Source organism: Xiphias gladius, chromosome 20, assembly GCF_016859285.1.
Source record: "Xiphias gladius isolate SHS-SW01 ecotype Sanya breed wild chromosome 20, ASM1685928v1, whole genome shotgun sequence".
In the NCBI taxonomy this organism is placed as follows: Eukaryota; Metazoa; Chordata; class Actinopteri; order Istiophoriformes; family Xiphiidae; genus Xiphias; species Xiphias gladius.
Genome location: NC_053419.1, coordinates 4478279 through 4493221, shown reverse-complemented (window position 1 = coordinate 4493221; position 14943 = coordinate 4478279). Strand labels below are relative to the sequence as shown.

The window sequence follows — 14943 nt, the reverse complement described above, 5'->3', positions numbered from 1 at the left end:
AAGATGATACAGCAGGATCAGATGAACTCTCTGCACCAGTCTGTCAGCTCTGCAGCAGGTTTTACAGCCTGCCTGCTCCACAGAAATGTAATGGCTCTCCATATAATGAACGTCCCTGCAGCCTGACTCACCTCCTCACGGGCTGCTTTGGGAATCTGGAGCTGCCTCAGGGCTCTTTATAGCTGCTGTGATGACTGAATCTAATGACTGCCAAGCTGTATGTGTGTTTGTGGTGTGTTTTTCTTTGCACACTTTTATGTAGCTTCAGTTCTTTTATCCCTTCAAAGTGTGTGTGAGTGAGTGCATGCACTTAGTGTGTTTCTAAGCATGTGAATCAGTGCAAACTTAATTTTATGTATATGCGAGAGGCTTTTGTGTGTGTGTGTGTGTGTGTGTGTGTGTGTGTGTGTGTGTGTGTATCTGACAGTTAGAGTTCTTCTGCGAGTTTTCATGCATACTTGGGTTGTCTTGTGAGTGTCTTTAGGTGTATGTGTCTGTTTCTACAACTGTGTTTACATGCCTGTCTGTTTCTGGTACTATTTAAAAGTGAGAATCATGTGGGAGGGGTTAAAGAGGGATGCCTGTCAATCGCTGAATGCTCCTCCGCCTTCCTCCTAGTTGGGCTGCAGCCAAAGGCCTTGTTGCTCTTTAGTAAACCTCCAGCTAACATATTTATCCCATTTTACAGCCGTTGCAGCTGGACCAAACAAACTATTGAGCATTGTGTGGTTGCAGCTTTGACTGGCTCTAATCTTGTTAGTGTGAGAAGGAATAAGCAATGATTTTCATTTCAGGGTGGAACCTGAAACCTACCACAGAAGGATTCATATAACTTTCTTTAGAGGCAACTGGGGAGTGTTTTCCTCCAGGCTGAACAATCTCAGGCTAAAAAAGAGGATGTTTAAGGTATTTTCTTACTCTGTTGGGACACTTAGTTCCACAGTTTGTTTTCTGAGATATCAATCATCATCAGTCCGACCTGTCTATAAAATGGTCAGTTTTAGAATAAGGGGTCTGTACATTTAGGGTTCTGGTTTGTCTGTATTTTATCCAAGCTCGATTCTGACTTAAATATTCTAATCAAGCCTAAATCCTTTTCAGTCCCTAGCTGTATTTATTTAGATTTACCTTTCAGCAGTCTTGAAAGGTATCCTGTGAATTTTTTTATTGTAATGGCTTCATTGACATTTAGTTTTTCTCACTTAAAAAGCTTTTGCCCCACTCGAAGCCTGCCATCCTCGTGGCTGCACCCCTGATCGTTCTAAGAGAATTTTTTGACTCTTGAGTGTCTTGGTAGACTCAATGTTATAAATTGTACAAATTCCAATAACAGCACTTAATTTGACAGCCTCTCCTCGAAGGCACTCATGGTGTTGTACTGTGTTTATATACACACAAATTGACAGAAGTAGGCCGTGTAAAGAAGAGGAAAAAAAACAGAATTAGGGTTGGGTATCTTTTTAATTTTATCGATTCCGATTCTTATCGAATCTCGGTTCCAATTCCAGAATTTTTTGGAGTGGGATAAAAGGACAAATATTTCATGAACAAAAATTTGCGTAATCATAGTTTACTGTAGACTGATTCTGTCAGCTGTATCTGATGTGCTATTACACAGGAAAATATCAAAGAAGGGTAAAGTCCATGGATATTGTGAATAACCAGATGTCCATGATGCAGTTTGCATATCTAAACAGAGGAGACACAACTGTAGTAAAGGGATCTAACCCTGTCACCACAAATCTTGTCACCACTTGGTGACATTCATCCACTTTCTCCTTGCTCATTTTCCCCTTCATGGTTAAAGTGAAAGGAGTTTCTTTAGTAGAGCGGGGTCTTCGGGGAAGAACTGGAGGTGGAAGGGTGCTCTCCACAGTTGGGTCCATAAGTATTTGGACAGTGACACAATTTTTGTAATTTTGCCTCTTTACACCACCACAATGGATTTGAAATGAAGGCATGAAAAAATCATCTGCAGTCACTGACTGCCTGAAGTCTGGAAGCCATGGACATCACCAAATGCTGAGTTTCCTCCCTTGAGATGCTTTGCCAGACCTTTACTGCAGCTGCCTTCAGTTGCTGCTTGTTTGTGGGTCTTTCTGCTCTCAGTTTTTGTCACAAATACTTTTTCAAATCTGTTCTGTCTCAAATCTATTGTGGTGGTGTACAGACCTAACTATCTAAGAAAAATGTATATAAGAATCATTTGTACACATCGCACATTTACCTTCAATATAAAAGACGAATGTCAGCTCATCTGTTTTGTACCTGAGCATGAGACGTTGCTACTGTTAATGTTAGCTGTGTCTGGGGCGTTATTGTGGCTGGGAGACCAGAACACATTGAACAGGATGCATTCCGTCAGATTCAGGCCGTGTTAAAATAAGTGCTTCGTCATTCTGGAGGAGCTTCCTTCCTTGCACAAAATATCCTTACTGCAGGTGTTGCATTTTGCTGTCAAGTTTTTTTTAAAGACGCTAAGCCAAACTTTCGTTTTGTTTGCTGCAGTCACCCATGGTCCAGGATGTAAACAGAAGTGTCTCTTCTCACATGCTTTTGTTGGCATACTGCGTAACAAATGACCTGTTGTTGGGTCCATGTAGTAGGTCCTGGCAGATAAGTGCAACATTTGCGGACTGTAAATTGACCACTGCAGTTCACTTGGGAGCGCGAGTGAAGTATGCAAAAATTAGGTACCAATAAGCAGTATTGAAATGTATGCGTCTTATCGAATCCCCAGTTCTTGGAAATTTGGGACTGGTTCCTACCTTGGACCAGTTCTTGATATCCAACCCTATAGAGAAGTTCAAACACTGCCTTCTCTCTCGCCACTGTACACCTGGCGCGATTGTCAGGTTGTCTGTTTGTTTCTGTTGTAAAGGTGTCGTTAGAAGCATACTGAGGCCTTAATGTACAACTTCCCACCCCAGAACACAACATAATATAGAGTTTTAATGACATTTTTGAAACCGTTTTTGTCCTATAGTCTATAGCTGCAACAAATATTTTCATTATCACTTAATCTGTTTTTTGCCATTAGTTAACTATAAAATTTTCAATAATAATACTACTAATAATAAAAATACAAAATATCTTAATATCCCAAAGCCCAAGATGCTATCTTAAAATTGCCTTTTTTCACCAACAGTCCCAGACACCAAAGTTTAAAAGCAATTTTTAAACAATTCTTTAAATTTTAGTTAAAGGGGAACTCAACCACCACCTTTTGTGGCTCTAGATGGAGCTGTGTAAAGTCTTATGAACTGTTTCAAATTACGCCACTTGAGTCACTGTAAGGTGACAGTGAAGACTACAAGTTTTGAAAATCAAAAATATTAGAGTTTGGGGAGTTGGAAAGAAGTGAGCTTACCAGACCTCTATAGCCCACTGCTAATCTCGGCTTGAGGCAAGACGCTCCAGCCTACCTTAACTATCAGCAGTCTAGTTGCATTGTGGGTAATGTAGGCAAAAGGTTCACAGGGTTTTTCTTTTTTCTTTTTTTTTTTAAAACTGTCACTTGTAAGTCCAGTGAGTGTGCAATGCTAAATCAGTGGTGTACTCTTTTAGTGTTTGCCTTTTTTCTTTGTTATAAATTTCTGTTGATTCAACTAATGACTTCATCAATTGTTTAAGCAATAATATAGTCTTTAGTAAGTAAAGGCTCTGGAAACTGCATTAGTTTAGTAACTCCTACACAGCAGACTTAACAGCCTAGTGATCTTACAGTAAACACAGCAGCACTCCAATGCCTCAGCTAATCAGGGCTGCATTGATCTGCCTGTAAGGATTATGTTGTTGCTGCACTTATCCATCGTTGTTATACACATGCTGATATGAATGTTGATCAATAGTTTACTGTGCATTTCTGAATGTTGTCCCCTCACTTTACCTGCATTTGTGTGCAACTCGCTTGTATGTTAACTGTCATATAAAAGCACGAAAACCATTAGAATTGTTTTCATATAAAAAAGATTCAATGCTGCTACTGTACATTGTAGATGGTGTCATGACTGTTTGTCTTGTCTCTTAGCTTAGTGATGGCTTGGCTTCTTTCTTGCTGAAGAAAAGTGGATCTTGCATTCATCTATCAAGTGTATATTTACTAGTTTAGTCTTCTGAGATCTGGTTTATTTTCAAAGGCCTGTTTACATGTGTGCAGTTCAAAAGTAGGACAACTTCTGTAGCTTCATGTTTTTGTTTTTAAGTTTCTGCTTTCAAAAGCATGACTCTTGGCTCTCTCCGTGACAGACCCTTCTACCAAAGGTCCCTCAAAGGATGATGGGAAAGCTCTAATACAGCCACCCCCAGGTAAAACCATCAGTCGTCGCCTGTTCTGCTGCCTGTTTGTGGGATGATGATTTGTTTAAAGCATGTTGGGCTTTGTTCAAAAATGGAAAAAAAAACTTTTCTCCTCCCTCACACTGGATTCAGGCAGGTTTTAAAAAAATTTTTTTTTTTTTTTTTAAATCTTAATCAACTGCCAACATGAAATGGTGAACTCCCTTGTGTCAAAAGTGCTTTATGGACTTAAAATCCTAGATTGAATGTCTTTCCTGTCTGTTTCCTAGCTGTTTCTGTAAAGCCGGCTTCTTACTGTGCTTTGTTGTTTGTTGTTGGGTTATGACACACATTCAGATGTTTTTCAGGCCTTGGTGGATTTCAGATAACTGATTTAAGGCAGTTAATACTTAATTTGTAACACATGATCTAGTTATATTTAAGGGGTAATTCCCAGCTTTCTTCTGTTCTGTCCAATTTTCTTTTGCTGTTATTCCGGACTGAAATTTCTACTAGTTGTCTTTGAGTCATAAATATTATCAAATATTTGTTAAAGAATAATAATTTGACAAATTTTGCCTCTGAAGTTTGTAGTTTTATGAACCTTTACTACCCAACTGATGCAATTTGCTTTCAAATTTGCACCTGTAACTGTCAGACACACACACACTCCTGTTTTCTATACATCCATGATTGCAGTGCAAACAGGAACTGATAGCAGCTAATTCAGCATGACTCTTCACGGTGCAGATTCACCTGAAATAAAAGTAACAGGCGAAATAAAAACTGGGAATTAAGGTGTAGCCCACAACACTCTTTCCATATGTCAGAAGTCACACCATCATTCACTCCATCACTGCTAGTGAACAGTAAACTGCGATTTCAGACACCAATAAATCGCCATGTTACATCATCATTAACAAGTTCATTATAGTTCGGCTGTTAATTTTTTGCAACTATTAAATACAGCACATTGTGGATTGTTAGCAGAAAGTATACTTTATTCTATTGTGGGAATTATTGAGAGCACTATATAGTAAATACATTTCACACTCAATTTAGACTCACAAATAAAATGGCATTGGAAAATGTGTGAAATATGTAACAAATAGGGAGTAATTTCAGACACAGCCACTGACTCCATGGCAACGTTATACTTCCTGATTGGGTCACTCAAAGATGACGCAAACAGGTGGGAACTGTGGTGAGAAAAATCCAGAACATGTTTATCACCCAAACAAAAATCCATCCAAATATATACCAGCATGCTTTATTGTCCCAACACTGCAATTATTTCCCTTAGCACTGGCACACTCCACCATCCATTCATTATTTACTGTGTGTAGAAAACAATTTTAAGTTGCTTTAACCTTTTTATATTTTATTTTTTTATATAAAGACTGTCCTAGAACATGTTTAGTACTACTCACTTACAAATTGATGAGCAGAACTTGACCTGAAAATAAATTTGAATAGCACGACTATCTCAGACACGCAGTGACACTTGTAAACAAAGGGAGAGAAAACACTGCAAAAAAGTTTTTCAGAGGGTTAAATTCAGTGGGTGTGGTTTTTGAGATTGTTGTTTTTGTTGCTCACCTTTGTAAATATTTCTTGCTTCTGTTTCAGTCTTGTTTTCTCCATATTTCTCATTGGATTTTCTGTCTAAACATTCAATCTTGCTCCTGCTCAGTATTTGGTTTAGTTTGTCCCATGACAGACACAAAACCAACGTGTATGCTTTGGCCAGTTTCTAGCTTGACTTCAGCTGGATGTGGGTTTGGCCTCATTGTTCAGTCCTGTAAACATTTCAGAAACACAAAGTATATAAACTGTGATTGTTAAACCTGAGCTGGAATGAAGTGTTATCTTAATAACATTTGTCCTAATCCTCTGAAAAATGCTGTTAATGAATGAAATTAGCAGAGAAAGACCATGATCGGCCACACGAGCACAGATAAAATTTTCTGATGAGTTCCTGTTTGTTTCTAATTACAGAACTTCTCATGACTTTTATTCCGTTAGTGTGACCCTTGATTTGTTTTCAAGCCATAATGTTGTTAAAAGCTGTTCTCATTTCTCCCTACTGCACATCAAGATATAATTGAGGTGTAGACTTTCAGCTTTAATTCAAGGGGTTTAACAAAAATATTACATTAACTGTTTAGGAATTACAGCCATTTTTATACATAGTCCCTCATTTTCAGAATTTCAAAAGAATTTGGACAAACCAACATATTCATAAAAATATGGATTATTTTTAATACTTGGATGAAAATGCTTTGCAGTCACTGACTGATGTCTGAAACCCAGGGACATCACCAAATGCTGAGTTTCCTCCCTTGAGATGCTTTGCCAGAACTTTACTGCAGCTGCCTTGAGTTGCTGCTTGTTTGTGGGTCTTTCTGCCCTCAGTTTTGTCTTAAGAAAGTGAAAAGCATGCCCAACTTGGTTGAGGTCAGGTGACTGAATTGGCCATTGAAGAATATGCCATTTCTTTGCTTTGAGAAGCTCTTGGATTGCTTTCACTGTAGGTTTTGGGCCAGTATCCATCTGTACTGTGAAGTACTGTCCTATCAGTTTTGCAGCATGATGTGGCTGAGTCTGAGCAGAGAGTATAGTCCTATACACTTCAGAATTCACCCTGCTACTTCTATTAGCTGTCACATCATCAATAGACACCAGTGAACCTGTTCCTGTGGCAGCCATATATGCCCATGCCATAACACTGCCTCCACCATGTTTGACAGATGACATGGTATGCTTTGGATCATGAACTGTTCCTTTCCTTCTCCATACTCTTCTCTTCCCATCATTGTAATATAAGTTAATCTTGGTTTCATCTGTCCAAAGAATCTTGTTCCAGAACTGGACAGGCTTTTTTTTTTTTTTTTTTTTAAAGATGTTTTCCTTGCAAAGTCTAATCTGGCCGTTCTGCTCTTGAGTGTGGTTTGCCCCTTGTAGTAAACCCTCTGTATTTACATTCATGAAGGCGTTTCTTGATTGTAGACTTTGACAATGATCCGCCTACCCCCTGAGTGTTCTTGACCTGGCTAAATGTTGTGAAGGTTTTTTCTTCACCAAGGGAAAATTCTGTGATCATCAGATTCAGTTTGGTCTTTTGGTGTTGCTGAGCTAACTAGTACATTCCTTCTTTTTAAGAATGTACAAAACTTTTGATTTGGCCACTCCTAAAGTTTCTATCTGTCAGATAGGTTTGTTTTGTATTTCCAGCCTAATGATGACCTCCTTTTATTTGCATCAACCCCTTTTTGGACCGCATATTGAGTTCCTATGACAGCTATCAAATCCAACCCTTGGAATCAACTTCAGACCTTTTTATTTGGTTAATTTGTCATGAAATAATGAGGGCCACACCTGGCCATGAACTGCTCAGTCAGTTGTCTGATTACTTTTGAGCCTCTGAAAATGAGGGACCATGTATAAATGTGATATTTTTGTGATACCCCTTGAATAAAAAATAAGTCTACACTTCAATAACATCTTGATGGCTTAGTTTCGAATCCATTGTGGTGGTGTACAGAGGCAAAATTACGAAAATTTTGGTCTTAACTGTGTGTTCTGTTCTTGTGTACTGTTGAATTAGCTGGTGTTGAAGAGTATCTGGATATTAAAACACAGTTCAACAATAAACCCTGCACAGGCAGATGTTTGTCTGCAAGCCCAGGAGCAGCACCTAGTGGCAGAAACAAGGAAGAGACTCAAAACAACAAGATCACCAAAACCCTAAAGAATCTGTGCATATTCCACTTACAATTATAGATGTGTGTGAGGGCTGTATTGTAGGAAATAGTTAGAGAAGCAGACATAAGCAAGTCTTTGACATTTTTCTTTTACATCATATTTTTTAATTTTGTGATCTCAGCTGTCTGGGGAGCACAAAGAATTTATGCCTACCCTGGGGGACAGAAAGTTTTGGCAGACTTAGTTGGTTGGTTTTGATTAATATGAGTCTATTTTTCTCCTTCAATCGAAAATTAAAATACAACCCTGGATTTGTCTACAAAGTATTTTATGAAAATACAAAAATGTGAATACTTCAAGGATGAAAGTCTGGTGATACGCCAAGGCCAAAACCAACAATAAACTTATGCTGCCAAAGAGCTCCAAAAACTATTCAAAACACATCAATGAGCCACACTGTTGCACTGGGTGATTTGCTCCTTCATACCATGAACACATCTACTCACACTGTAGTTTATCTCACACACACCGGACATACTCACTAAAGCACCAAATGTGTATTAATACGCAGCTGAAAATACTTCCTAACAAATGCACTCTTTACTCCTGTTTGAGTAACATTTGCTATACTTGATAATATTTGTAAATTAATCATAGACCAAATGTGGAAGGTGTCACTGACTCCTCAGGTCTGTGGAACTTTTTAACATCTATAAGCTTATGAGACCAAATTTAGAGGTAAAATGAGTCATCACTGGACTTACATTCATTCGGAAAAGTCTGAAATGGAGATGATGATCCTCTGTATATGGTGGATGTGTAAATAGGCTAACATGTCCACCATAACAACTTTATAAAGGTGATATGTCAATGTTGTGCTTTCAGCTGTGGCCAAAAAAATCAATTATTGCTGCTTTAAACATGTTACATGTAAGTTTTTGCAATCGCTACGTAGCCAATGTTAGCATTAACAACTGTTTACTTACCAGCCTAGAAGAAACATTGCAAGTTCAGCATCAAACTTCATTCCTTTACTCGCCAAGAGCTGTCTCCAGCGGTGGAAAGCAAAGCCAATCTTAACTCTTGTTTTGCTTCTGTTTCTATCACTTCTTTTCTTCTACTGAAGTTGGCATGCTAACCAGCTAGCCCCATCCCATCTCATAACAGCACTTTGTAATAGTGAATGACTGTAGCGTCCAGTCTGCCCTCAGTCCAACATGTGAGGATGAAGTAGTAGCGCAGAAAGGAATGAAGTTTGATGCTGAAGTCTTAGCGTTTCTTCTATACTGGTAAGTAAACGGCTGTTAATGCTAACGTTGGCTATGTAGCGATAGCAAAAAAATTACAGTATAGCACCTTTTTTAAAAATTTTCATTTTTAAATAGGAACCAATGGACTTGAAGCTGAGTCATAGACAGGGTAGGGAAGTAAGAGAGTTTGGTCTTTTCTTGAGATTTGTTGACAGTAAGTAAAATAGAGAATAGCACTAGCTTTATCCATTTAAGATTGACATCCATATAGGCCATGCTTTTATAATTTATGGGGCACTTCCCTTTAATAGGTTTAAAGTTTTTATTGTTGACATTGTTGGAGTTTGGCAGGTGAACCACGGAGGGATGTCAATGACATCACCAAGCCATTTGGCAGCAGACTGACTGGCAGGAAGAACAGGGGTTAAATAAACCCTGTTTTTTTTTTTTTTTGTTTGTTTGTTTTTGTCCTGAAGTTTCTGTCGCTGCTTTCAGCCAAGCTGTTTGCCAGTCATGTCACTCACTCGTTGCTGACACCAAAACACTCTGGCTTGCCTCATGAACACCCTGAGTCTGGATACTGTTGATCTTGGAAACAAAATAAAACAAATCTTTATACACAGATGTCACAAAGTTTAACATTTATCTTTAGAAAGTTGGAACTAAATTGCCAAATTCACAACTTCGGTATCATGACATGACAATTCTGAAAATGATGTTTCAGATTTACAGCAGCTTATAAAACACTTGAAAGGACAGTCAGCATCTTGAATCAGATCAGACTGAATTTTTTGCCGGCTGACAATTTAGCACTGAAATGACCAACTGCTGGTATTTTGTTCTATATTTGACTCTGAACATTTTCATAGCATAATATTTTCTATCAATGAAAGTCTTTTTCACATTTTTTCACTCTCAGGAATTTTTATTTTTATTTTTAGAAATTCTTGACATTGATACAGTTCAAATTGTATGAGGCATTGTTTTAAGATACATTATTTTTTTAAAGTCATTAAAGCAGATTTCATCAATAACGTTTCATTTTTTTGTTTTGTTAAACACAGATGTTTGTCCTCGTTTCAAACAGATATGTCCTTTTCACTGCTAGGGACCCTTGAACAAAAAAGCGTGGCATGTGGAAAGTCATTCTCCATGTGTGGTTGACAACTTGCAATTTCATGTACAAGTGGTGAAGCAGGGCACAGTCAACATGTTTCCCATTTAGCCCAAATTGCAGTGTGATCATGTGAGTCGTTATCACAGATTCAGTTCACAAAGATATTTGCTTGTAGAAGATTAACTTTTTATTCTGATGATTTTTTTTTTTTTTTTATCTGTTAAATTTTAATGTTTTTTTTCTGTTTTTTGGTGAATCTGAAAAGGGGGTATTTAAACATTAGCTACACTCGTTGGCTTCTGATCATGCTGCTCAGTCCATTAAAAGGCCTGTATCGCCTGTAACTTCTGAGTAAACCTTTCTTTTTCTCGCTTGTTGAAATAAGTGTTTTCTTAAACTGAACAAGGAGACTTGAAATTGCCATCAGTTCATTGTTGTTGTTGGCCGCAGTTGTTGATTGTTTTTTGGTTTGTTTTCCAGAAGCCAACGTGAGCACGTCGATCCAGGTGAACTCCACCGCCAGAGGGTCTGCTGCTGCGTGGGCCATACTGCCTGTTTGTGAGTAGAAATCCCACAGACACTTGCACTCACACACATAAGCTCGATGTATGTGTACAGGTCATGGCTTGATTACATGAAATTAGTATTTTCTGTCTAAAATTAAACATACTATAAACTTTATTTTTGGACAGAAATCTAGGTTTTCTAAAGAAAAGTTTGATCTCTTAGCAGGAAGTAATACTTCAAAAATCACAAGACGACACAGATTGGCAATTGTATTCAGCAATTGATGGCAAAACCTTATGGTTGACAGCCAAATCCTGAAGTCTATTCTCGAGTCTCTAAGATCAAAATCAAACTTTGTAGGTCCATAGTGAATGTTTTGAAGAGACAAGTATATCGTAAATGGAAACAGGTGAGAACTTCATAAAGGTAGATCGATGGAATGTTGGGTATGATTCAGTAATTGTTAATTTGAGAGAGCAAAATTAAAAATTCAAAGGTACAAGTGACCAAATTGAGGAAACAAATTAAGTAGTTTGAGGTGATGATGAGGTAAGGAATTCTTATTTAGGAAACGATTTATCAAAGATTTCCCCAAGATCTTTACTGTATTACTTACAGAAACACACATACATAGGACTGTATCTATGTCCATTTGTCCCTCTGCTCAGTGCTGCTGGCGATGGCGGTGGCAGGCGGCTACCTGATGTGGAGAAACTGGCAACTGAAGAACCAGAAGAGCATGAACTTTGACAACCCCGTGTACCTTAAGACCACAGAAGAAGACCTCAACATTGATATCACCCGGCATAGCGCTAATGTGGGACACACCTACCCTGCGGTGAGTAAACAACCATACAGCCCCAGAGCAAGGGGCATCATGGGTAAGAGAGGGTCAGCAAACAACCTCAGAGTCTGGATGTAATGATCCCCAAAACACACGCTCATCTCCTGATCAATTTATTATCAGTAGTTTTATGTGAACTGGAATGTACAAAATGCTACACACAGCACGATTACAGCCCTTCGCATTAAAATCATGAGGAGCTCTCTTAAATAATAAGGTATTGTTATAGCTAACAACACAGAATAATCTGGTGCTGAGGAGTTTCAGCACCAGCCGTGCATCTTCAATAATTTCAGCCCACCACACAGGATGCAGACTGCATGTTAATGACCTCTACTCTCACCCTGACCTTGTAGCCTGTAGTAATCCTTAGTGCATTGTTGGCCGTCCACAGAGCACATCTCTCTGTACACAGATTAAACAGATTAAACTAAACTCGGTCAGAGCCACAAGATGACACAAACCTCTGCCATCACCGTCACGGCTGCGGTACACATCTCTGTTCGTTCAGATGGGGAGAAGCCAGAAAGAGTGAAGTAGTTGCAGCACAAAACTTCCCCTACAATAACAAATTGTTGTTTTTATGAATTGAATAAGATGCAGCATGTTAATTAATGAACGTTTGTATTTTCACTTTGGACAGAGCTATGCTAGCTGTTTTTCTCTGCTTCCAGTCTTAATGCTAAGCTAAGCTAACCATGTCTCTGGGACAGAAAAAATATAACATGTAATTAAGCCAATCCTTTCCCTCTCCTCCCCCTCCCCTTCCTCTCTCTCTCCAGATTTCGATAGTGAGCACAGATGATGATTTGTCCTGATCGTCTTGGTTGTGGTTTTTTTAAACTTTTTTTTTTTTTAGTTTTTTGGGTTTTTTTTCTTTTTTTTTTTTTTTTTACGGCAGCCTGTAATGTTGCATGGCGCCTCCTTGTTTCCATGCCAACGGTTGTCCGTAGCAGCAGCAGCCCTTACAGTACGACCACATGCCTTCTGAAGTGCATTATGTCATTACCTGTGGTGAGGATGACCTGAGGAAATGTTATTTATTATGTGAATACTACAATGAATTATGTGTCCGCTTTCACTCAGTGTGTCCAATGTGTTATGTTTTGGTTTTTTTTTTATCTTTATTTTTTGGGCCATAGACAACTTCCTGCCTATTTGTACCCTAGACTCATAAAGGAGTCTGACAGCATCTTCTCACAGCAGATGAGAGAAATGCGGTGAATTCCCACTATATGATTCTCTTACTGGGCTTTCTGTGTTCAGCCTGAACTGGAAAACTGACAAGACAAGTACAGTCTACTCTCACCGAACAAATCAGCTCTGCTGGACAGGATTTGAAACTAGATCTGAGCTCTCAGTATCCGACACGACGTGTGTTTAAATCTGGCGGGAGACTCAAGGGTCATTTAGTAATGAAGCATTCTTGGGGAAAACTTGGCCCAAAAATTAATTTCTTGCCTCATCTGATTCAATAGGCTCAGATGTGTTAATATTTATCTACAATCATTTTTTTGGGCAGTAATATCTAAAAAATGTAAGTTTTGTTTATTTGTTAATTTTTATGTTTCCTATGGTACCTCCTGGAGCTCATTCTTACAAGCAGTTTTCTCAGTAGTTGTTGTTATTGTTATTATTTATTATTATAAGTATTATTATTATTGATATTATTGTTATTATTATTATTGTTATTATTATTATTATTGTTATTATTATTATTATTGTAGCTCTGTAGGGATAACCATGGTTACAGCATTTGTAAACACTGTACATAGTAACCCATCGTCCCTCGGAGACATGACCGTCAATCAGGACTCTCTTCAATGCACTTTGATCAAATGTTCCTTGTGTAAATAAGATTGTATACATTTGACTTGAAATCAATTTTTTGCTATTGTTGGGCATCATACCAGGGTTAGAGATCAGATGTATTTAACAAGAAAGAATAAGCTGAAAAAAGAGAAAAAAACAACACAACTGAATTTGGTAAAACTATTTTGTATGTTTGTGTGCTGTTGCTGTGAACTTTTTCTAGCCTTGTACAGTGAAGGGGAACACTATTAAAACTTACGAACTCTGTATCTGTGAAGAAACTGATTTGCAAATCACTTGAGAATTAAAACTTAATCGACAAGATTGTTCAAAACATGGCATCTGGTCTTTTCTAGTGTGTTGGGTTGTGTGCAGACATGGTATATGGCCAAAAGTATGTGGACACCCCTGCCCACATATTGTGTGTGTGTGTCTTGAACACTGACCTCAACCTCATTCATCACCTTTTGGATGAACTGAAAAGCAGTCTGAAAGCCAGACCTTATCACCCAACATCAGTGTTGGACCTCACTAAAACTCTTGTGGCTGGGGAAAAAAACCCTGCCGCCAGGTTCTAAAATCTGGTGGAAAGCCTGAAACCAGAAGAGTGGATGCTGTTATAATAGCAGATTAATGGCCATTGTTTTGGACTGAAACATTCCACTATCATATGGGCAAAATGCCCAGGTGTCCACATACTTCTTGGCATATAGTTTATTTAATTTGCTATTTTAGATCCTCCACTGTCATGGAATTTTGGTTAGCAGTTCTTCAGGGGAATATTAATAACATAACAGAGGCATGGACTTGAGTCATACAACTTGGAGGTAAGTCATACTCAAGGCTGGTGACTTTTGAGTTGACAAAACATAGGTGTTCGTGAAGTAAACGAATTGGGTCGAGGCAGTGGGAGAGCCATGAGTGAGTGAGTGATTGATTTTATTTTATTGGGAATGAGTCTGTCTCCGTCAATTCATTATTTCTGTTTAACTGTAGCAAGGTTTGAAGGTTGGAAAAAATATGTCAAACACACACTTGGATTAAGGCAGAGATGTCAGATGTGAAGGTCAAAGATAAAAATGGAGGAAAGGCTTAAAGAGCTGTGTGCATGTATATCTAAATTTTAAAAACTTTATGGTTTATACATTGAAAAACACTACGAACAAACTTTTGACAAAACTTAAACTTTTGGTCATGAAATTCTATAGATTGTGAGGTCCCCAGAGTACGTATCTGAACTTTGGGGATCCTGAGTTATCTCTGGTCAAAATTAAAATTTTGACTTTTGTTTTGTTACCTGTCTGCATATAGACATAGGGACAGCACTAAGAGTCTACAGCCATACTAGCAGATCTATGAGTGTGTACTCAGGTACAGCTAATGTCAGCATGCTAACATGCTGATGTTTAGCAGGTTTCAGGTTTGCCTTG

General features: G+C 38.3%; 1 protein-coding gene across 4 annotated transcripts in view; it reads left to right on the top strand.

The window, feature by feature from the left end:
* vldlr (very low density lipoprotein receptor) overlaps positions 1-13849 on the top strand; it is a 59730-nt gene extending 45881 nt beyond the window's left edge. For 2 of the 4 annotated variants that reach the window (XM_040157056.1, XM_040157055.1), the window contains 4 exons: positions 4249-4308; positions 10831-10908; positions 11526-11695; positions 12484-13849. In XM_040157056.1, the coding sequence (XP_040012990.1) occupies positions 4249-4308; positions 10831-10908; positions 11526-11695; positions 12484-12519 (344 nt within the window). In that variant the 3' untranslated portion in view covers positions 12520-13849. The remainder of the gene's footprint in view (positions 1-4248; positions 4309-10830; positions 10909-11525; positions 11696-12483) is intronic. The other 2 variants (XM_040157058.1, XM_040157057.1) reach the window with 1 other exon arrangement.
* The last annotated feature ends 1094 nt before the right edge of the window (positions 13850-14943 follow it).